Source organism: Macrotis lagotis, chromosome X, assembly GCF_037893015.1.
Source record: "Macrotis lagotis isolate mMagLag1 chromosome X, bilby.v1.9.chrom.fasta, whole genome shotgun sequence".
NCBI lineage: Eukaryota > Metazoa > Chordata > Mammalia > Peramelemorphia > Peramelidae > Macrotis > Macrotis lagotis.
The window spans coordinates 699,009,755-699,034,265 of NC_133666.1; the positions used below are offsets into that span (position 1 = coordinate 699,009,755).

General features: G+C 38.1%; 1 protein-coding gene across 3 annotated transcripts in view; it reads left to right on the top strand.

Annotated features, from left to right (window-relative positions):
• The window catches only part of LOC141497118 (uncharacterized), a 42,903-nt gene that overhangs the window by 7,394 nt on the left and 10,998 nt on the right, over positions 1-24,511 (top strand). For 2 of the 3 annotated variants that reach the window (XM_074199726.1, XM_074199727.1), the window contains exons 2-4: positions 5,589-5,879; positions 18,883-19,030; positions 20,139-20,191. In XM_074199726.1, the coding sequence (XP_074055827.1) occupies positions 5,625-5,879; positions 18,883-19,030; positions 20,139-20,191 (456 nt within the window). In that variant the 5' untranslated portion in view covers positions 5,589-5,624. The remainder of the gene's footprint in view (positions 1-5,588; positions 5,880-18,882; positions 19,031-20,138; positions 20,192-24,511) is intronic. The other variant, XM_074199728.1, reaches the window with a different exon arrangement.

Here is a 24,511-nt window from a genome sequence, read left to right on the forward strand (position 1 = left end):
GAAGCACAATGTATTCTACTTTAGCCTTTTACCTTTACTGTGTTTGTATCTATGCTTCAGATATGTTTCTTGTAAACAACATATGGTTTTTAATCCACTCTGCCATCCACTTTCATTTTATGGGAAAGTTTATCTCACTGTCATTTAGAGTTAGGATTACTAATTCTGTATTTCCCTCCAATATATTCCCCTATTTATAGTTTTCTCTTTCTTTTCTTCTTATCTCTCCTCACTAATGTTTTGCATCTAACTCCTGCCTCTTGATCAGCCCTTTTTTTCTATCAGTCCTTTTCCCTCTATCTTCTTCAATTTTTCTTTTTAATTTTCACTTTTACCTTTACCCTTCCTTTCATCAGTCCCTTCTTCCCTTTTCTTTTCCCTCACTCCCCACTTCTCTGTGGGGTAGAATAAATTTTTAAACCCAATTAGGAACTATGTTATTCCCTCCTTGGGCCAAATCTGTTGAAAGATTTACTTAGTAGTCATATCCCCCCTGCTTCCTTCTACTATAATAAATCTTAATACCACTTCGTGTGGTGTTATTTGGCCTTTAATGCCTTGCCTTCTCCTGTTATATTCCTTCTTCTCGCGGTTTTGTTTTGACCCTGTTTTGTACCCACAATTTCTGTCAAAAAGATACTGCTTTTATCTGTACTGATAGAAATATAATTCTCAAGGGTCGATTGATTGAGTGATTTGTGTATTTGTGACTGCATCAGTGTTTCACTGGACTTGGCTGGACTCTATGGTATAGTGACCTGGGTTTTTTTAGTTTTTGCAAGGCAATGGGGTTAAGTGACTTGCCCAAGACCACACAGGTAGGTAATCATTAAGTGTCTGAGGCCAGGTTTGAACTCAGGTCCTCCTGACTCCAGGGCCAATGCTCTATCCACTGCGCCACCTAGCTGTCCCCGACCTGGGTTTTTCTTGAGGACTCCAATATCTAGGGAGGGCATACCTCTTTCTGTTTACCAACATGTTTAGTTTTTGTTCCCTTGACCTGGGCCCACCAGGTTTTTAAGTGCCCCTTAGTCATTACTGCTCTAACCAAGGCCCTCTCTCTTGATGTTAACTTTGCCTCTCTGGAAGTCAGTTGTGGTTTTGCACTGATTTTTCTGTAAGTTTTACTTACTTTTACTTCCCTGTCCCCCTCCCTCTGCCAATACAAATCATAAATTAATATAGGTTCATAGAGCATGAAAAATGCTTTTCTCTGGAGACAACAATAATTAATGCATAATATCAGATTTGGAGTAAGGATATTTACTGACTGTGCAGTCCTTGGCAAGATAATGAACCTCTCTCTACCATGTTTTCTCATCAATAAGATAGTGATATGAATAGAACCTGTTCCCCAGAGTTCTTGTAAGAATAAGATTCAATAAGATAAATAAAGTGCTTTATAAACCTTAAAATACTAAATAGAGCAGCTAGGTGGCACAGTAGATAGAGCACTGACCCTGGAATCAGGAGAATCTGAGTTCAAATCCAGCCTCAAACACTTAATTACCTAGCTGTGTGACCTTGGACAAGTCACTTAACCCAACTGCCTTGCAAAAATTAAAAAAAAGGAAAAATAAGTAAGTGTTAGCCTGCCTTTATCTCTGAGAGAGCTGATTATTACAGAGAACTTTATAGAAGGGACAGGCTGGTGGGGTGGAGCCAAGATGGCCACAAGAAAGGATCGTGTCTTAGGCACTCTGATAAAACTCATAAACTAAGGACTCTAACTAAACTTTCGAGAGACAGAACCCACGGAGGGACTCAGTGAGACAGTTCTCCTACTCAAGGTAACCTGGTAAAGAGTGGAAAGGCTCTGCTCCCCGGGGTTGGAGGGGTGGCCCTCCAGAGCCAAAGAACTTCAGCCTCCTGGAGGCAGCCCCAGGGTGCTAGGAGCTGAGGCTCACAACAGCAGGGGAGTCTCCTGACCTATGCCCCAGGAGCACCAGGCACAAATTGGGGGAACAGCGGGAGACCTCTCAGGGCACACAGCGAGCAATGTGGCAGCCCAGATCCAGGAAACAGAAGCAGGCAGAGTTGGTAAGCAGGAGCCCCCAGGGCATGAGCCCATTGAGCTGAGGGAGGGGAGTGAAGCACTCTGCCCCTGGAACAGGACTCTGGGGCTCTGACCAAATTCAGATCCTGATCGCAGTCTAGGCCCCCCCATAGAACAGCAGGCCCCCCCCACCTCAGCCCCGTAGCAGAGGGGGGCGCATATGGTCATTCACAGACCAGGAGGAAGGACACAGCTTCACATACTGAGACCCTTGTGGGAGTGTCCCAAAAGCTCAGGAAGCACCCCAAAACCAGGCTCAGGCTGGGAAAATGAGCAAGCAGAGAAAAAAGAGGAACACCATTGAGAAATATTTTGCAAGTGAGCTCAAGAAGGATCAAAATACTTAGTCTGAAGATGAGGAAGCACAAGCTCCTGCATCTAAAGACTCCAAGAAAAACAGAAATTGGGCTCAGGCTATGACAGAGCTCAAAAAAGACTTTGAAAATCAAATGGAAGTTAAAAGAAGGGACAGGCTGGAAGGTGGACCCCTTGCCTGGTGATATGGGGTCTCTTCTTCCTTCTCATTTCTGACTTTTGTGGCTAATAGTCAGGTTCCACCCATCTGGTTTTCTTTCAGAGCTAAAGAATGAAAGGATTCTCCCTTTCTCTCTGTCTCTTGTCTTCCTGTCTCTGTATTTGCAACTGTGACTGTCTCATTTCTCAAGTGATCTTGAGGCAGGGGAGAGATCTGGAGTCTGTCTTGGCTCTGCTCATGTTGTGAATAACTCTAGTAAATACAAGAACCCGGTATCTAGCAATGAAATCTCAAGTAGAAACAATAAGAATCTTTAGTGTAGAACCTGGGTTTAGGTTTATACATGCACATATGTATATGTATGTGTGTTTGTGTGTGTGTGTATACACATATTTCTAGTGACATCTGTGGACAATTTCACTGATAGGCCAAAGGCCTGGAAAGGATTTGAAACAATAGTTTTGGGAGATGAAGAATGGGACATGGAAGATGGCAGTTTTGAACTCTTCTGCATATCTCCATGTCTGTACATCTCTATTGCTTATGAGTTCCTTCTATATTTGGCATTCTTTTTGTGCTTTTCTTTTCTTTCCTCCATATTTTCCTCTCCACTGATCTAAAATAAGGAAATTTTTAAAAAATATTTCCTCATTATTTTTGCATACTTTAAGATATTCCCAATTATTTTATTCTTCAACAGCTATGCTGAGTGGATGATAGTTGACTAGATAAGCAAGCTCTCACCTAATTGGACAACAAAGTCATTGCGAACCACATTTCCTATTTTGACCCTTGTAGCCTCTGACAGAATTTTTCCCTTGAGAACAGTGGCTGTTCATGTTGACAGAAAACCTGATTCTTTTCTCTCTGATTCTAATTTTAGTGAGTGAAAATTTTAAAAAATTGACCCAGACTTTCCAATTTTCAGAAAACAAGTGGTTAACACAAGGAAACTAAGTTTGGATATTAATGATAAAGTGAATGAGAAGGCCTAATAATCTCTTGCATTTGCCCATCACCTCCCAAAATAGAGGTCTGAATTCCTTTAAAGGTGAGAATGATTGTTGAAATATTTTGGAATTGTGAATATTTTTGATTATGCCAACATTAGTATCAGAGCTGTTTGACCATTTAGGTTTGGGTGTTAGATTAAATTCGTGATTGAAATTTACTAACTTTTTAAAATCTTTCTCATTCTGGAAAAGGTAAGGAAAAAGGATGAGAAGTCCTAGGGATTGCCCCTGATTTTAACCTAAAGTCACTTATCAACAACTGCTAATTTGTTGTATGGGTTCAAACGTGGAGTACTTTTTAGTTCTTGAGAATATTTCTGTGACCTTATCTACCGATTTCTCTCTCTGGAGATTCTCATCCCCATCCTTGAAAATCTGCATCCCTCCTGAGCCATGATGCACTTCCTGAAGTCTTGCTCCATTAGGAAGATGCCTGCCCATGTTCAGCACTCCTAACTCTCTGTGCCAATCACTGGCCAAACCTTCACCACTTCCTTGTATGGCAGCCTTGTGGGACTATCATGCTTCCCTTGACTGTATCCTAGGCTTTCTGGAGACAGGGAATGTTGGATCACTTATGGGCACATGCTCTTTTTAGGTGCTGACCTAACACAGGATTATAATACCAAGCAGGAAAGCAGCCATATCCCTTTTCTCCCCCCCCCCTTAATTTGCTGAAGAGAAGCCATTTGGATTAGAAGTCTAGAAACAGTCTTGGTGACAAGAAAAAGGTGCGGGACAGTGACTTGGAGACATCATATTCATCCTTCATCCTTTGTTTTAAATTTTTCCTAAGTCAGAAATTTGGGAAAGGGGAACAGTTACCAAATTGCTCATCACACATATTTTCTAGAGGATCAGATACCAAATTGCTCACCACACATATTTCCTAGAGGATAAATCTACAAGTCTTGGAATTCCTAGAAAGCAATGCAGCATTGGACAGATCCAAAGGAAACAGAAATAGAAAAACTATAGGAAGGAAGGTTTTGTGGGATCAGGGAGAGGTTCAAAAATGTATAAGGTGGGCAGGGAGGTTGGACACATTTCATTCTTCTCTTGTCCCATATGGTGTTAGGTGTTTGAATAGCAACCAGGACATGGAGTGAATAGAGCACCAGTCCTGGAGTAAGGAGAACAGGAGTCAAATCCAACCTCAGACACTTGACATTTACCAGCTTTGTGACCTTGGACTAGTCACTTAATCCTGATTCCTGCACATTCAGGACCATTTCCTCTTATCCTGATTCATAGCTGGCCACTGGACCCAGTTGCCTCTGGAAGAGAAAGTGAGGCTGGTGACTTAGCTCAACTCCTTTTCACTCAAATAAAATTCACGTGCTTGTCATGGCATCACCTCTGCTGATGTCATGGTCTTCTTTGAGAATGAAGGACAAACTTCATCATTGGTGTGAAGAAGGGTAGAGTTATGGTGATTTTCATGGACAAACAGGATTGTCTTTGGGAGCAGGGGCTATGGGAGCTTATACCTGGGTTGTGAACCAAGATTCATGCTGACTTAAGTTTGGTGAAGGCAGGGGGAATTGTGAGTAGGTTTGTATTCAGATAGACCGAAAACATGGTTGTTCTCAGTTACTCCTGGTCTTGTTCTTATAGGATGACTGAGAATTTTGTTTCTTTGCTTTTTCAAATTTCCCAATACTTCTTCCTTTATCTTTTGGGAAGGCATTCCTCACAGATAATGTTATAATGAAAATTCTTTTGGAGAATGAGTTGGATTAGATGATTTCTTGACTACTTTCAAAATCTTAAATTCTATAATTCCGAAAGGGTAGGCATTCAGTATATACCTGCTTGAATAAATGAATATGCATGAGTGAATTACTCTGACAGGCAGAATCATTTGAGGAACTCAAAACAAATAGTTCTCAACACTAATCACAGGAAGGGTTAGGAAGGCTATTTTGAATACACTTAAAATGAACTAGTGTCCTCAGATTTGACCTTCAAGTGACTAGACTATCCTCCTTTAAATGAATTCCTTTTGCAGGCTTTGTTAATGGTTTCTGACTGTCCCCTTTAGGTGGCTATATAAAAATATCAACCAGCCCTGGCCAACATGTTTGCTGTAGAAGAAATCAACAAGAGCCCTAACCTGTTGCCAAGCCATGCCAAGCCATTCCACCTGTACAGCACCTATCACAGTGATGACAGGACCTTGGAGAGCTCCCTGCAGTGGCTGTCTGGGCAGGGCCAGCTCATCCCTAACTACAGTGGCAGGAGGAAGGAACAGTCTATGACTGTCATTGGAGAAGCCACTTCAGCTCAGTCTGTCCAGATGGGCACTCTCCTTGAACTCTACAAGTATCCACAAGTAGGTAACATTGACCCTGACACCCTCTGAGAGTTCATCAAACCCCCTGAGAGGCAGCGTGGTGAAATGGAAAGAGAATGAGTCTTGGGATCAAGAGGTTCAAGTTGAAAAAGTTACTTCTGTCCCAATGTGACTATTTGACCTCAGCTAAGTCTCCTGATCTCTCAGTCCTCCAAGCAATTCTTAAACACTGTAAAATTGAGAGAATGTGCTATCCTGAATTGGTAGAAGTTGTATCCTGCCTAGGAATTAATACACCAATGTTACCATCAATTCAATTTTAAAACTCTATACATGGGAGGTGATTGGACCTGCTCTAGAGCACCATGCTTCCACCACACACACTGCACCCCAAACCCCTTTTCATATTTTAATTGTTGTTCAGTTGTTTCGTCTATGTTTAACTCTTTGTGATCTCATTTAGAGTTTTCTTGGTAAAGATACTGGAGTACCCGGCCATTTTTTCCTCAACTCATTTTGCAGATGTGGAAACTGAAGCAAACAGGTTGACATGACTTGCCAATAGCCATACAGCCTATAATTGTCTGAGTTAGAATTTGACCTTAGGTCTTCCTGACCCCAGATTCAATATTTCATCCAATGAGTCACCCAGCTTCCCCCTTTTTTGTGTAGTAAATAATATATCAATGTCATCTAACTTCTGTCACATGAAGGGGATCATAAAGATTGTGTAGGCCCGGGGCAGCTAGGTGGCATAGTGGATAAAGCACCAGCCCTGCAGTCAGGAGTACCTGGGTTCAAATCTGGTCTCAGATACTTAATAATTACCTAGCTGTGTGGCCTTGGGCAAGCCACTTAACCCCATTTGCCTTGCAAAAACCTAAAAAAAAAAAAAAGATTGTGTAGACCAAAGACCTACTTCTCTATTATTCAGAGAAAGTCTTTGCTGATCAGGGGATGAAACAGCTTAGCCAGAGTCTCAGATATAATTGATGAAAGAGACAGAGCTTAAACTCATGTTTTCAAGTCTAGTTTACTGAACTACATTCTCCATCACATCTGTGCTTCACCCTCGAACTATATTTTGATGTGAATATTACTGTCACTTATCTTTCCCCTAATAATGCTTCTTTCAATAAAAGGAATGCTGAGTATTGGTGTGTAAAATGCAGATTTTGGTGAGCAATAATGAATCTTTCATTTGCTGAAGAGGGGAAAGAAGGGCACCTTAATGAGATGACCCACCCACTAAAAAAGAGCTTACTATTAGGTATTTTCACTCTCCCTCCCACTATTAAATGGAAACATGGTAATATAACTGCATGAGATCATTGAGATGATTACTTTTCTTCAAATCTACTTGGACTTAAACTTCAAAGATCAATTACTGTAGCAGGTTCTTTAGGCTACAGCAAATAGAAGAACATGATTCAATCTTAACTCTCAAATAAAAAAAACTTTGCTAGGGATAATATCAAATATTTCTCTAAGAAAAAACTACTTAGGTATGTACAAGGAGAACCATAAAAAAGCTTTTTAAAATTTCTAAACTGAGAGGTGGGTAGGTGGCACAATGGATAGAGCACCAGCCCTGGAGTCAGGAGGACCTGAGTTCAAATACGGCCTCAGACATTTCATAGTGACATAGCTGTGTGGCCTTGGGCAAGCCACTTAATCCCATTTGCCTTGCAAAAAACCTAAAAAAAATTTCTACACTGAATGTCTGATCGCTATTAAAGACTGATCAACTGTTGATGTTAAATTTGAAAATTTTAAAGCAAACAATAAAGACTAGTGTATGGAACTTTTTAAAAGTACTCAAATATCTTGATAGAGTTATTGAAGTCCAAATAGATTACTTTCCCAAAGTTTAATATCCTCCTCTGCAGCCACAGTTGGCTACTACCAAGTCTTTCAGGTCTTTGACTTTCAAAGGTATTTTTACTTTCCTTTGTTGATATTATACATATTTTTCTCTTGACTTGCTTTTATTTCCTACAAATCTTCCGAGGTTTCTCTGAATCCAACTTTCATTATTTGCTATTGAGCAATGATTGCCAATGCATTTATCTTCCTGCTTTTTTTAATATTATAATTTATTGTTTTTATATTCTTTACTTTTTAAGTTTAATTTCCTTCTTTTTCATCCCATCCCCCTTCTAGAAAGCAAACAACATGATATCAATTAAACATGTGAAGATATTCAAAACACATTTCCATAGTAGCCATATTTTTAAAAAGCAAGAAAATTAAAATGAGAAAATTTCATTTCATTTTTCACCCAGATTCCTCTGTACATAGGTGAATAACATTTTTTCCTTATGAGTCCTTTGGAATTATCTTGGATTATTGTATTGACCAGAGGAGCCAAGTCTTTCCCAGTTGAACATCAGTACAACACTGCTTTTAGTGTGTACCTACCAACCCTGCTTCCATTTCCAACTTAATTGAAAAAGTTCTTCCTTTTATGCCTTTTATGGGAGAAAATTTCTCCATTGTGTTTTTACCTTTCACAGTCTCTTGGTGCATCCCATTTTCTCATTCCTTCAGTTATTTTGGATATCATTCCAAAAAAAAATGACTCATACCTATACCTTATGTTTCTGAAAACTATGATTAATTGCCCAAAATAGTGATAAAATTCTTTGGAATTTCATGTATCTTCTTCCTATTTAAGGATGTAAAGTGTTTAATTTGGTTGAATCACTCTTGGTTGACTGTTCTTTCATACCTGCATTTTTATTCATCTCTTGAATAGTGTTTGAATGTCAAAATTTCTATTTGGCTCTGATTTTTTTCATAAGGGATACTTGAAAATCTATTTTTTTAAATATCAACATCTCCCTTAGGAATTATGCTCAGTTTTGTTGCATAAGTTATTCTAGATTTTTATTTCTAACTGTGTTTTCCTCTGGAAAATGTGAAAGTGGCTAAAACTTAATTGATTCTGACTGTGACTCCATGACATCTGAATTTGTTTTTTCTTCCTGCTTCAAATATGTTCTTTTTGACCTGGGAGCTCTGAAATTTCACAATAATTTTCCTGAGGGTTTTCACTTTGTAATCTCTTTCAACACTGTGATTGATGAAATCTTTTAATATCTATTTTTTTACCCTTTGGATCCAAGATATCTGGGCCGTTTTCCTTGATAATTTTGTGAAATATGATGGATTCTTTCTTTGATTATGAACTTCAGATAGTCTACTAATTCTTAAATTATCTCTCTGTGATCTATTATCCAGATCAGTTTCATTCTTTTTTACTTTATTCTACTAATTCTTGATGTCTCATGGAGCCATTAGTTTCTATTTGGACAATTCTTTTTAAGGTGTTACTTCCTTTGATATTTTTGTACCTCTTTTACCAAGCTGTCTTTTCGTTATTTTCTTCCACAATGCTCAATTTTTTCTAGGTTTTTTTTCCTCCTTCATTTATATCTGTTTCTTTAACTTCTCTAAGAGCTCTTGTTGGACTTTTGTCCAATTAATATTTTATTTGAGGCTTAAGTTGGTAACTTTATATTGTTTTCTTATTTTGAATTTATATGTTTCATCTTTGTTGCCACTGTAGTCACTTTTTATGATTACTTTGTATTTTCTCATTTTCAGTCTTTTTTTTTTTTCACTTTAAACTTTATGTTGAAGTTAGGCTCTGCTCACTTTTGGGTAAGGAGGCAACGTCTTAAGTTTCAAACTTTTATATGCTGCTATTTTCAAAGCTAATTTGGGAGGTCTGCAAGTTTTTGATTCTACCATGGTGGTATGATCTAGTTAAGAGTTATGGTAACAGTTCTCTTTATCTTTGCTTTGGTCTTAACCAATGAAGGGTCCCCTTGAAATTGTAAGCGTAAACACTCTTCTTTGCCTAGGAATTACAAGCAGGGTCTTTGGCAGCTTGTGACTGATCACCAGTACTCCTCTCTACTCTAGAACTGGGATTCAGCACTGTGTATGGACAATAGAATTAATAATCAGCACCAACTCTATCCAGATCCAGAAATGAATACCTTGTAATTTCTTTCAACTCAGTTAACCGACTCCATTGCAATCTCTGGCTTCCAAACCTGTTGTTCTAGCTGTTGCTACTCTTGGTGCCCATTTATGTATTGTTGGAGTTGGAAGATTCCTTGTTTCTCCACTGTCACTTCCAGAGTCTCCCTCTTCTTTCATTACTCAGCAAACTCTCTTCCTTTGGAAAGATTGAAAGTTCCTTTGAAAATTTATCAATACATATTTATTTGCATTCAGGATTCTTATATGTGTTTTCTCAGGATTCTAGGACACATTCCTTCCCTCAATGAGTTCAGGCCCTGACTCATAGTCTATTTTTTTTCCCAACTCCTGCTCTTATACTAGGTGACTTCAGCAAATATTTTGATACATACTTGGTGACCTATTTACTTCATCTCACCTCACTTACATGCAGAGAGGGTCACAACACTCACCTTCCTATCACTCAAAAATGTTATTTTTATAAATTCCTAAACTTTGAAATTACTATATGAGGCTTATTGACTTCATCATGGATCAGTTTTTCCTCTCCCTTGTTCTTTTGACTTCTTAGCACCAATTCAGACACTTACATCTATGTGACCTAGGGCAAGTCACTTAATCCAAATTGCCTCAGTTTCCTTGTCTGTAAAAGGGGATATAGAAGAAAATGGCAAACCACTCCAGTATCTTTGCCAAGAAAACCCCAAATTGGGTGACAGTGTTGAACATCACTGATCAAAAAAAAAAAATACACACATGCATCATCATCATCATCATCATCATCTCATCTACTGCCTTCACTCTAATTCACTTACTGCTGAAAAAAGCTAGAAAAGATTATGAAACCATGATGATTGGGTTCACTTTAATTTTACATTGCAAATATCAATTGGATCTTCACTGTAGCAAGACAATTTTGATTGTTTTCTGTGTCCTTTAATACACACCTCAAAGTTAGCTTCATATTAATCAAATGAAGGCTATTTGCTGATATCTTCCTCTTACCCTCAATTCCACCTATATATCTAATAAATAAGATAATATGTCATCCCTTTTCAGATATTGCTGAAGCAATCTTTAGAGGAAAATATATCCCTGAACTGTTTTTTTCAACAAAAGAAATAAAGAAAATCAACATAGAAAATCAATGAACTGCATTTTCAAATATAGCTGTATGTGTATGTATTAAAAAATACATACATGGGACAGCTATTAATGGATAGAATACTGTCTTGTGTCTGGAGGCAGGGATTTACAGTGTCCTTGCCAGGTAGCGGAAAATACTTCATGCATAAAATTCATTGACCTGTCTGATGGGAGGTCAGTGTTAATGTAAATAAATAGGATGAGGGGGCAGCTAGGTGGTGTAGTGGATAAAGCACCGGCCCTGGAGTCAGGAGTACCTGGGTTCAAATCCCGTGTCTCAGATACTTAATAATTACCTAGCTGTGTGGCCTTGGGCAAGCCACTTAACCCCATTTGCCTTGCAAAAAAAAAAAAAAAAAGAAAGGTTAAGTGACTTTCAGAAATACACAGCTACTAAGTATGAGGCAATTCTTAGGTCTCCTGGAGCTGAATCCATTAATCTATTAGGGGTGGCTAGGTGGCGTAGTGGATAAAGCACCGGCCTTGGAGTCAGGAGTACCTGGGTTCAAATCTGGTCTCAGACACTTAATAATTACCTAGCTGTGTGGCCTTGGGCAAGCCACTTAACCCCATTTGCCTTGCAAAAAAAAAAAAACAAAAAAAAAAAGAAATAGGATGATTATTTAACATGGTCAACACCAAACATTTTTGAAAGAAATAAGTTATCTATGACATTTTTCATTTTTCTGTGCTACCTATTTTCTCTACTTCACTTAGACTCCTTAAAAAGGGTCCTTGTTATGCTGACCATAGATCCATCAGATCCAATGACTGATGCAAGTTTTCTCACAATTGTACAACCCAAGCAATTCTTTTGTCTAATCTGAAAACTGGCCCTGTACTCCTAAATTGGGAACAAGAAGAGACAAGAAGTCTAAGAGGTAACAAGGTCAGACAATAAGATAATCTGTTTTTCTCTAAATTAAAAGGAATAGTCCTTGAACTTTGTTCAAACTCCACAGCTCCTCATCTGGATACAGATGGCACTCTCCTTTGCAGACAGCCCAAAATTGTTCCCGATTGTTGCACTGATGGAATGAGCAAGTCCTTCAAGGTTGAATATAACTCCCATGTTGCTGTTAGGGTGTACAGTTTTTTTCTGGTTCTGCTCATCTCACTCAGCATCAGTTCATGCAAATCCCTCCAAGCTTCCCTGAAATCCCTTCCCTCCTGGTTTCTAATAGAACAATAGTGTTCCATGACATACATATACCACAGTTTGCTAAGCCATTCCCCAATTGAAGGACATTTACTTGATTTCCAATTCTTTGCCACTACAAACAGGGCTGCTATAAATATTTTTGTACAAGTAATGTTTTTACCCTTTTTCATCATCTCTTCAGGATATGGACCCAGTAGTGGTATTGCTGGGTCAAAGGGTATACACATTTTTGTTGCCCTTTGGGCATAGTTCCAAATAACTCTCTAGAAGAGTTGGATGAGTTCACAGCTCCACCAACAGTGTAATAGTGTCCCAGGTTTCTTGCAACCCTTCCAACAATGATCATTATCCTTTCTGATCATATTGGCCAATCTGAGAGGTGTGAGGTGGTACCTCAGAGAAGCTTTAATTTGCATTTCACTAATAATTAATGATTTAGAGCATTTTTTCATATGGCTATGGATTGCTTTGATCTCATCTATAAATTGCCTTTGCATATCCTTTGACCATTTGTCAATTGGGGAATTTTTTTTTTTGTTGTTTTAAAAATAAATGATTCAGGGGGCGGCTAGGTGGCGTAGTGGATAAAGCACCGACCCTGGAGTCAGGAGTACCTGGGTTCAAATCCGGTCTCAGACACTTAATAATTACCTAGCTGTGTGGCCTTCAGCAAGCCACTTAACCCTGTTTGCCTTGCAAAAAAACTATAAATAAATAAATAAATAAATAAATGACTCAGTTTTCTGTATATTTTAGAAATGAGTTCTTTGTCAGAATCATTAGTTGTAAAGATTGTTTCCCAATTTACTACATTTCTTTTCATCTTGGTTACATTGGTTTTTATCTATATAAAAGCTTTTTAATTTAATATAATCGAAATCATCTAATTGGTTTTTGGTGATGTTCTCCAACTCTTCCTTAGTCATAAACTGTTCCCCTTTCCATAGATCTGACAGGTAAACTAGTCCTTGATCTTCTAATTTGCTTATAGTATTGTTTTTTATGTCTAAGTCCTGTAACCGTTTGGATCTTATCTTGGTATAGGATGTTAGGTATTATTCTAATCTAAGTTTCTTCAATACTAACTTCCAATTATCCCAGCAGTTTTTATCAAAGAAGGAGTTTTTATCCCAATGGCTGGACTCTTTGGATTTATCAAACAGCAGATCACTATAATCATTTCCTGCTTTTACACCTAGTCTATTCCACTGGTCCACCACTCTATTTCTTAGCCAATACACAGTTTTGATGATTGATGGTTTATAATATAATTTTAGATCAGGTAGGGCTAAGCCACCTACTGTTGCATTTTTTTTTCATTAAGCTCCTGGAAATTCTTGACTTTTTATGTCTCCATATGAATTTATTTACAATTTTTTCTAACTCATTAAAGTAATTTTTTGGAATTTTGATTGGTAGGGCACTAAACAGATAATTTAGTTTTGGGAGAATTGTCATTTTTATTATTTTAGCTCTCCCTATCCATGAGCAGTTGATATTTGCCCAGTTATTTAAATCTGATTTTATTTGTGTGAGAAGTGTTTTATAATTGTTTTCAAACAGATTCTGAGTCTGTCTTGGCAAATGGACTCCCAAATATTTTATATTGTCTGAGGTTACTTTGAATGGGATTTCTCTTTCTAGTTCTTCCTGCTGTATCTTGCTAGACATATATAGAAAAGGTGAGGATTTATGAGGGTTTATTTTATAACCTTCAACTTTGCTAAAATTGCTAATTGTTTCCAGTAGTTTTTTGGATGATTTCTTGGGATTCTCTAGGTAGAACATCATGTCATCTGCAAAGAGTGAGAGTTTTGTCTCTTCCTTCCCATTTCTAATTCCTTCAATTTCTTTTTCTTCTCTAATTGCTGAAGCTAACATTTCTAATACAATATTGAACAGTAGTGGTGATAATGGGCACCCTTGTTTCACCCCTGATCTTATTGGGAATGCCTCTAGCTTCTCCCCATTGAATATAATGCTTGTTGATGGTTTCAGATAGATACTGCTAATTATTTTAAGGAACAGTCCATTTATTCCTACACTCTCTAGTGTTTTTAATAGGAATGGATGTTGTATTTTGTCAAAAGCTTTTTCAGCATCTATTGATATAATCATGATTTCTGATAGGTTTGTTGTTGATATAATTGAGTGTACTAACAGTTTTCCTAATATTGAACCAACCCTGCATTCCTGGGATAAATCCTACTTGATCATAATTTATTATCCTAGTGATGACTTGTTGTAATCATTTTGCTAAGATTTTATTTAAGATTTTTGCATCATATTCATCAGGGAAATAGGTCTATAATTTTCTTTCTCTGTTTTAACTCTTCCTGGTTTAGGTAACAGCACCATATTGGTTTCATAGAAAGAGTTAGGCAGAGTTCCATCTTTCCCTATTTTTCCAAAGAGTTTATATAGAATTGGAAACAATTGTTCCTTAAATGTTTGGTAGAATTCACTTGTGAATCCATCAGGCCCTGGAGATTTTTTTCTTAGGGAGTTCAATGATGGCTTGTTGAATTTCTTTTTCTTAGATAGGGTTGTTTAGGTATTTAATGTCTTATTCATTTAACCTGGGCAACTTATATTTTTGTAAATATTCATCCATTTCACTTAGATTATCAAATTTATTGGCATAAAGTTGGACAAAATAATTTTGAATTATTACTTTAATTTCCTCCTCATTGGTGGTGAGTTCACCTTTTTCATTTATGATACCAGCAATTTGGTTTTCTTCTTTCTATTTTTTTAATCAAATTGACCAGAGGTTTATCAATTTTACTGGTTTTTTAATAATACCAAATTTGGTTTTATTTATTCAATAGTTTTTTTTGCTTTTGCTTTTATTAATTTCTCCTTTAATTTTTAGATTTTCTAATTTTGTATTTAATTGGGGATTTTTGATTTGTTCTTTCTCTGATTTTTTTTAGTTGGATGTTTAGTTCATTGATTTCCTCTTTCTCCAATTTATTCATGTAAGCATTTAGAGCAATAATATATCCCCTGAGAGTTGCTTTGAATGAATCCCATATGTTGTTTCATTATTATCATTATCTAGGATAAAATGGTTAATTCTTTCTATAATTTGTTTTTTGGTCCACTCATTTTTTAAAATGAGGTTATTCACTTTCCAATTTGTTCTGGGTCTATATCTCCTTGGCCCAATATTGCATATGGCTTTTATTGCATTGTGATCTGAGAAAGATGTATTCACTATTTCTGCCTTTCTGCAGTTGATCATTAGGTTTTTATGTCCTAGTACGTGGTCAATTTTTGTATAAGTTCCATGTACTACAGAGAAAAAGGTATATTCTTTTCTATCCCCATTCAGTTTCTTCCATAAGTCTACCATATCTAATTTTTCTAACCATCTATTTACCTCCTTAACTTCTTTCTTGTTTATTTTGTGATTCAATTTATATAGATCGGAGAGCAGGAGGTTCAGGTCTCCCACTAGTAGAGTTTTGTTGTCTATGTCTTCCTGCAGTTATTTCAGCTTCTCCTCTAAGAATTTGGGTGCTGTCCCACTGGGTGCATATATATTCAGTATTGAAATAACTTTATTTTCTATGGTACCTTTTAGGAGGATAAAGTTTCCTTGCTTATCTTTTTTAACGCTATCTATTTTTGCTGCTGCTTTGTCTGAGATGATTGCTACCCCTGCTTTTTTTACTTAAGCTGAAGCAAAATATATTTTGCTCCAACCTTTTACCTTTACTCTATATGTATCTCTCTGCTTGAAATGAGTTTCCTGTAAGCAGCATATTGTAGGATTCTGGTTTTTAATCCACTGCTATTTGCTTACATTTTAAGGGAGAGTTCATGCCATTTACATTCAAGGTCATGATTACTAATTCTTTATTGCTCTCCATGCTATCTTCCCTCTGTTTGTATTTTCCCCCTTCCCATTTACATTCAAGGTCATGATTACTAATTCTTTATTGCTCTCCATTCTATCTTCCCTCTGTTTGTATTTTCCCCCTTCCCCCCTTATCCATATTCCCCAGTATTTTGTTTCTGAATACCAGTCCTTTCAGTGTGTTCGCCCTCCTATATCACACCCTCCCCTTTCTTTCCCCTTTCCCTGTTTCCCTTTTCCCTTCACTTCCTTTTATTTCCCCTTTCCCCCCCCACTCCCCTTCCCTTTCTCTGTCACTCCTCCCCTTTTCCCCTTTTAATACTTGAAAGATTAGATGTTTTATAAGTTAACTGAGTATGTATAGATTGACTTTAAGCCAAGTCTGATGAGAAGAAAATTCAGGTGTTTCTCATCTGCTCCCTTCTTCCCCTCTATTACCATAGGGTTTTTGTATCTCTCATTGTAATGAGATTTACCCCATTCAATCCCCTCCCTCCTCCCGTCTCTTTCCTGTCCCCCTTTTTAAGGAGGTAGTGTTTTTTTAGATCATTCTAAGTCATAGAAAATTTTGAGTGTCTGTCACTTCTAGTTCAGTGTATTCTATCAAATAGAGTTAAAATTCTTGAGAGTTATTAGAGTCTTTCTCCCAAATGGGGTTAAAGCCAGTTACATGTGTTTAGATAGCAGTCTCATGTATAGAGCATGAATGTCCATCACTTCTGGCTAGGTATATTCTCTCTGTTAGAGTTACAATTCTCAAGATTTATGAGAATCTTTTTCCCCGTGCTGGGATATAGCCAGTTTCAACTTACTGGATAGCAGTTTTTTTCCCTTTTACCGCCCCTTTTCCTTTTTTTTTTTCTTTTTACCTTTTCATGTGTCTCTTGAACCTCCTGTTTGATGTCCATGTCCAAATTTTCTATTTAGCTCTGGTCTTTTCATCAGGAATTTTTGGAATTCTTCCATTTCATTAAATGTCCATCTTTTTCCCTGGAAGAGAAGGCTCAGCTTTGTGGGAAAGTAGATTCTTGGCTGCATTCCAAGCTCCCTTGCTCTTCAAAATATCTCTTTCCAGGCCCTTCGATCCCTTAATGTTGATGCATCCAGGTCCTTCGTGATCCTTACTGTGGCTCCTTGATATTTAAATTGTTTCTTTCTGGCTGCTTGCAGGATTTTCTCTTTTATTTGATAGTTCTGGAGTTTGGCCACAACATTCCTTGGTGTTTTCATTTTAGGATCTTTTTCTGGTGGGGATCGATGTACTCTTTCAAAACGACTTTGCCCTCCAATTCCATGATATCAGGGCAGTTTTCCATCACTAGATCCTGTAATATTAAGTCGTTTTTTTTTTCTCTTCAATGTTTTCAGGAAGTCCTAGAATTTTCAGGTTGCCCCTCCTCGATCTATTCTTGAGGTCAGTGGTTTTGTTGATGAGGTATTTTACATTTGCTTCTATTTTTTCTAGTTTTTGATTTTGTTTAACTGACTCTTGCTGTCTCATGGAGTCATTAGTTTCTGTAGACTCCTTTCTTTTTTCTTCATTAACCTTTTGCAACTCCTTTTCCAATTGGTCAATTCTACTTTTGAAAGAGCTTTCCGTTTGACCAGTTGAGGTTTTGAGTGAATTATTTTCTTTTTCCATTTGCCCAATTGAGGATCTGAGGGAATTATTCTCATTTTGTATTTGTCCAATTGATGATGTGAGAGATTTATTCTCATTTTGTAATTGTTCAGTCGAGGATCTGAGAGATTTATTCTCCTTTTGTATTTGTCCAGTTGTACTTTCTAAGGATTTGGTTTCTTGTTGCAAGGTAGTAATTGTCTCTCCCAAATTTTTAAGCTCCTTATTTCTTCAAGGAAGTCTTTCTGTGCTGAAGACCAGATCGTATTCTCCTCAGAGGTTCTAGGTCTTTCTGAGTTAGGGTCTTTCTCTTCCAAGAATTTTTCTATGGATCCACCTTTCCACTGACCCTTCTTCATTTTGCTAAGACCTTGAGTCGGGGAGGGGCTGGTTCACAGGGGCTTGGCTTGGGATCGCTAAAAGCTTTACTTACTGAGCAGTTTCTCTGGCTGGCCAGTAGGAGGTGTTGGTTGCTTTCTCTGGAGTGTCTGTGACCTTGATTGAGGCCTTCTCCCTTTGCTTGAAGGGAGGAGTTGGAGCTATTGAATTATTTTGCCTTCAATCAATGGTGCTCTTTACCCTGGCCTGAGGTCATTCCTCAGCTGGGCTAGTTCTGCTCACATACCTGGGCCTGAGGCAGAAGTAGTTTGCAATTGTTTGTTCAAGGAAGAGGTCTGAGCTGTAATGGGACTCTGAGTTCCTCAGACCAGAGGAGCCCAGGGATGGTGTCCGCAGCTGTCCTACTCCAGAACTCTCCCCCAAGCCCTGTCTGCAAGCTCCTGGGGGACAGCACCAACACCAGTGCTTCTACTCGCTAGTTGACTCAAGCCCCTGCCTGCCAGCCCCACCACAGATCCAGCAGGTCTGGCTCTTGGGCCCTCAGACTCCCGGCTCCAATTCAGCTGTTAATCTGGTTGATCTGGGGCTGATCCTCCCTCTGAGCTCAGACTGCCAGAGACAAATCCTGAGGTAGATGTTCTTTCTCCTGGCTTTTCTTTCTGGGTTTTGTGGGTTGGATTTCTTGTAAGAGCTTTGTTTCATATGATAGATGGGAAAAGATCAGGAGACTTTAGAACTGTGCCTGCCTGTCTTCTCTCCACCATCTTAGCCGGAAGATTCATTGTTTTCTAAGTAAAAAGTCTGTCTCCCCAGATTGTGTGGGGCCAGGCCTGGAAGAGGTCTGGTCCTGGTTTCTTGGGCAATGTCATATTTTACTAAATAAACTTCTAGCCTTCTCTGGGCAATTCTTCCCTAGGGCTGGGAACTGTATGCACAGGCTTCCAGAAGGCAGAGTGATCTCAACACCAGGAGGGAGAGAGATTTGAGCTTGCCTAAAGAGAAGGTCCCAAGGCACTCATTTGGAAAGTTCCCAAAGCACGAAATAGAAAAGAAGAATGTACAAGGTACTTTTAGTTTTTTTCTCAAGGACTAAAGTATTCCTTTTGTATTTAAAGGACAATATACCCAAATAAATAGTAACAGTTTTTAAACCTTAACCACACTCTCCAACAGCTCAATTCCTAGTTTCACAACATTCGGTTTAGAAAAGAAGGTAAATTTCTAAGGATACAATCATATCCCCATCCAGAAATCAGTTTTCAAATTCCAACATTTCTTATAAATTGGTTTCTCAAACATTCCGATCTGAGAACAATTAGAAGTATTATTCATTTTTTGGGGGGTTTTTTTGCAAGGCAAATGGAGTTAAGTGGATTGCCCAAGGCCACACAGCTAGGTCATTATTAAGTGTCTGAGACAGGATTTGAACCCAGGCACTCCTGACTCCAGGGCCAGTGCTTTATCCACTGTGCCACCTAGCCGCCCAATTAGAAGCATTATAACATAAATAATGTTGTAGATTGAAAACAGAATTGCCAAATGGCATTAATTCTGTTGAGTTCATTGAATGACTTATCTTGCCTAGAACAACCAACTCCTCCAGCCTGACTGCCCTCCCAGAAGGATCCAGTCATTTCGATCCAATGACCTCTCATTCTTGGTCTTATGGTTCTTCATCTTGTCACCTCAGTGGCCAATGTTAAGTGTTTCCCCTTGACATTTGATATACTAGAGGGTCAGACCTAGCGATTAGAGTGAGAGAACACTTCTGCCTGGGCATGGCTCATTCCAGTCCAAACTGGATTGACACTTACCAAGTAAAGGCTGATGGCAGGGTATTGTAAAGATTTGTGAATACCAATTACTCCATCTCAGCACAAAGGCAGTGAGCCTGGGACTAAGATTTTGGGGTGGGGAAGATGGTTTTTTAAAAATTTTTATTAAAGGGAGTAAAGAAGGGGAGGAACTTTCCAGATGTCTCTAAGCTATCTCCTGGTTATCAGAAAGGCATAGAATTAAACATTCCATGGTTAGATGTGACTCTGTTAGTTAGAACTATTGAATGTTGCTATACTTGTGAGTCCACAAAGGGTGGGGGAAGCTGGACCCCAATGCAAAGACCAGGAATTTGACAAAAATGGAGTCACTTTGGTTCCTTTACTACCTATACAGGGAGTCTGGATTCAGAAGGAGTGGCCCCTGAGAGCCTCAGCCCCCCACCTCAGGTGAGTGCAGTCTGACCCCTGACTAGACCAACATTGAGTCATCAGATCCCTTCCCATTGACATAGGGATTGATCTATGGAGCTGGAACTAAGGTCTTCCTCATTGCAACTCGGTCTCAAGGACCACATCACTCGTTCATTTTTTATTTCCTAGGGATCATTAAACACAGACACTCTTAAACACAAACACTCACACAAATACCCACACACATAAATATAACTTCTCCCGCCTCCTCTTTTCTCTTTTGCCAAACTCGCATCTGAAACTCCAGGACAACCCTTCATAGGCAGAGCCTAAAAATGTCTCTAGCTCTTGCCCTTTGCAGTGCTATCCTCAGAGCAGAAATTGTCCTCCTGATGCTGCTTATGAACTCCAATCTCAGGTCACACAGTGCTTTATTCTTTAGAATATTTAAAAATTTAATGTTATCTAATTTATCCATTTTACAACCCACTTTGCTCTCTAGCCCTTGTTGATTCATAAATTGTTCACCTATCCTTACTTCTGGTATGTTCTATGTTCTCATTTTCTTGTGAACTCTCCCTTCATAAGGTTCCACAAGAGTTACAAAGGACCTGACCCTGAAGTCATCTTGGTAAATGATGTAAGACATTGATCCATGTCTTGTTTCTCTCATACTAGTTTTCCCAAAAGATTTGATCAAACAATGAATTCTTATTTCAAAATCTAAAGTATTTACATTTGTCCAAAGGTTTTATTATGATTATTTGCCACTGTTCATTATCTACTCAATTAACTGATATACCTTTCCATTTCATAGCTGGTACTACTTTGTTTTGATGATTGCCTTTTAATACGATTTTAAGATCTGGTTCTGTTAAATCTCCTTCCTTTTTTTTTTATTATTAAGTGTCTAAGACTGGATTTGAACCCAGGTACTCCTGACTCCAGGGCTGGTGCTTAATCCACTACACCACCTAGCCTCCCCATTTCCCATGATATTCTAATTTCTATTTCCAAATGAATTTTAAATCATTCCATCAAAATCAACTTATACCTTCAGTCTAAGTATACTCCCTTCAATAGAGTTAGTTCTCAAAATTTATAAGTATCTTCCTTCCATGTTATTCTTATTGAATAACAATCTTTTTCTTTTCTCTCTTTACCTTTTTACATGTCTTTTGAATCTTGTTTGAGGAAAGTGCGTTTTCTGCCACCCTCTTCTGAGATGGGGTTTTGTCCAGCCTTATTTCCAAGGTAACTTTCTTCAGTCCCAGATTTTCTGATTTTTTTTTTTTTTTGCTCATTCTGAGTAAACTATCCCAAGTTTCTTATGTTGGGGTGGAGTCTGCTCACAGACTTTCCCCCCTGAGAATCCTAGAGGCTTACTCACTGGATTGGGCCATCCAGCCTGGTCACCTTGAACAGTAGTGGCTTACTCACTGAGCTGAGGCCTTCCTGGTTGGGAATGCTAGGGTCTTACTGTCTGACTGTGTCATCTACCTAGTTATACTGGTTGAAAGGAGGTTTGGGGTCCATGTGCTACAAATCCTCCCACCTGGCCTACTATGCCAGAGACCTGTTGAGCCCAGGCTCCAGGGGCTCCACTCCAATAGCTAAGAACCTCTAGCTGGTCCCTATCACAACCTGCTGCCATGCCCTGGGTCTCAGTTCCCTGCCCCGGGTACCCTTAGCTCCACCTGAGACAGACCTTGCTGGAAAATATTCCACTCTGTTTGCCTGTGAGTTCTGTCACACCAGAAGCCATTTAGGCTTGATTGATGGGAAATCACAGAAGAGTCATTTTGGCTCTAATCCCTCCCAATTGAAATTTAATATTTTTTTTCTTATTTAGTAAAACATATTTTTGGCAATTTGATTGAGAGGGCTTTGAATTTACAAATTTGTTTGAGGAAAAATGTCATTTTTATTACATTGACTTGGTCATTGCCTTAAGAATATCTTTCCAATTACTTAAATTTGATTTTATTTGAATAAAATTGTTTTGATTATTTTGCTCATATAGCCTATATAGCCCCAAGTATTTTATAAAATCTAGAATTATTTTAAATGGGGCTTTTTTTTCTATTCTTGCAGAATTTTGTTTATTATGTATAGGAATGGATTTTCTTTTTATCCTGCTACTTTGCTAAAATTATTATTTCAGCTAAGTTTTTAGTTGAATCTTGGGTGTTTTTCCAAGAGGATCATCATATTGACTGCAGAAGAGATACTTTTATCTCATTCCATATTCTGATTCTTTCAATTTCTTTGTCTTTTATTGCTATTGCTAGTAGCTCCAATATAATTCTTTTTTCCTTTCATTTATTTTTTTTATTTGTAATGCAGTGAGGCTAAGTTACTTGCCCAAGGTCACACAGTTAGTATAAAGTCTGAGGCTGAACATGAACTCAAGTCCTCCTGACTCCAGGGCCAGTGCTTTATTCACTATACTACCTAGCTATGCCTCCAGTACAATTCCTTTTTTTTTTTAGGTTTTTGCTAGGCAGTGGGGTTAAGTGCCTTGCCCAAAGTCACATGGCTAGATAATTATTAAGTGTCTTGAGACCGGATTTGAACTCAGATACTCCTGACTCCAAGGCCAGTGCTCTATCCACTGCGCCACCTAGCTGCCTACAATTCTGAATAGTAGTGAGCATCCTTGTTTTTCACTTTCCTGGAAAGGTCTCCTGTTTTATCACTAGTGTTAATAATGTTTACTGATGGTTTTAAATAAATGCTTTCTGTCAATTTAAGGAACAATCCTTTCATATTGGTATTTCCTGTTTTTAATAGAAATGAGTGAGGCAGTTAGGTGGCGCAGTGGATAGAGCACCGGCCCTGGAGTCAGGGGGACCTGAGTTCAAATCTGGCCTCAGACACTTAATAATTACCTAGCCGTGTGACCCTGGGTAAGTCACTTAACTCCATTGCTTTGCTGAAACCAAAAAAAAAAAAGATATGAGTGCTGAACTTCATCTAAAGCCATTTCTACATCTGTTGATATAATCTTATGATTTTTTTTACTTATTGATGTCATCAATAATGTTAATAGTTTTCCTTCTGTTCAACCATACCTGTATTCTTTGTCAAAATCTCACATGATCATATGATTTAATCTTTATTTTCTATTGTTGTAGTATTTTCGATAGTATTCCATTTAGGATTTTTGCATCCATAATGAAATTTGTCTATAATTTTCTTTTTCTGTATTCTCTTATCATGGTTTAGGTTTCATTATCATACTTGTTTTATCAAAGAAGTTTGATGAAATCTCTTCTTCACTGTTTACTTAAGAAAAATTAAAATTGGAATTAGTTACTTTTTAAAAGTTTGTCAGAATTCACTTGTAAAACCACTTGGTTCTGGTGTTTGTCTCTTAAGGAGTTCATTTGTGTCCTGCTCCATTTCTTTTCCTAAAATAGATCTATTTAGATATTCTTTTTCTTCTGTTGTTCATCTAGGTAATTTATTAATTTCATCATTAATTTTAGAATTTTCTATTTGGTGTTTGAGCTTTTAATCTCTTTTAAGTTTTTCTTTTCTAATTGCCTAATTCATTAGTCTTTTCTTTCTTTTATCAATATAGTTAAGAGGTAATTTTTTTTCTTTCATTACTGCTTTTCCTCTAGGCTAAAGGTTTTCGTTTGTCTCATTATTGTCATTCCTTTTAATAAAATTATTGATTTTTTCTTTAGCCCACTCATTCTTATAACTAAGTTGTTTAATCTCCAGTTAGTTTTTAATAATATTGGAGCAGCTAGATTATGCAGTAGGTAGAGCAGCAACCCTGAATTCTGGAAAACTTAGCTCATATGAGACCTCAAAGACTTACTAGCACTGTTATCCTGTGCAACTCATTTAACTATGATTGCCTCTCATCCAGACCTTTCTCCAGTCATCCTAATAATGTTTTCCCTTCATTTTGAGGAAGACCATGACATCAAGGAGGTGCTGCCATGACAAGCATGTGAATTGGATTTGAGTAAGTGGGTGCTGTGCTACGTCACCAGCCTTACCTCTCCTCCAGAACCATCTGGGTCTAGTGGTCAGATATGAATCAGGATGATTGGACACAGCCCTAGATGTGGGGCAAACAGAATTAAGTGACTTACCCAAGGTCACATAGCTAGTAAGTGGCAAGTGTCTGAGGCCAGATTCGAACTTCTGACCTGAAGCCAAGGCCAGTGCTCTAACTACTGTGCCACCTCATTGCCCTTCAGTCATCCTGATCCATTTCTGGCAATTTGACCCAGATGGCTCTTGAAGAGAAAGTGAAGCTTGTGACTTAGAATAATACCCCCTCACTCAAATCCAATTTAAGTGACTATCATGGCATCACCTCTCTGATCATCTCAT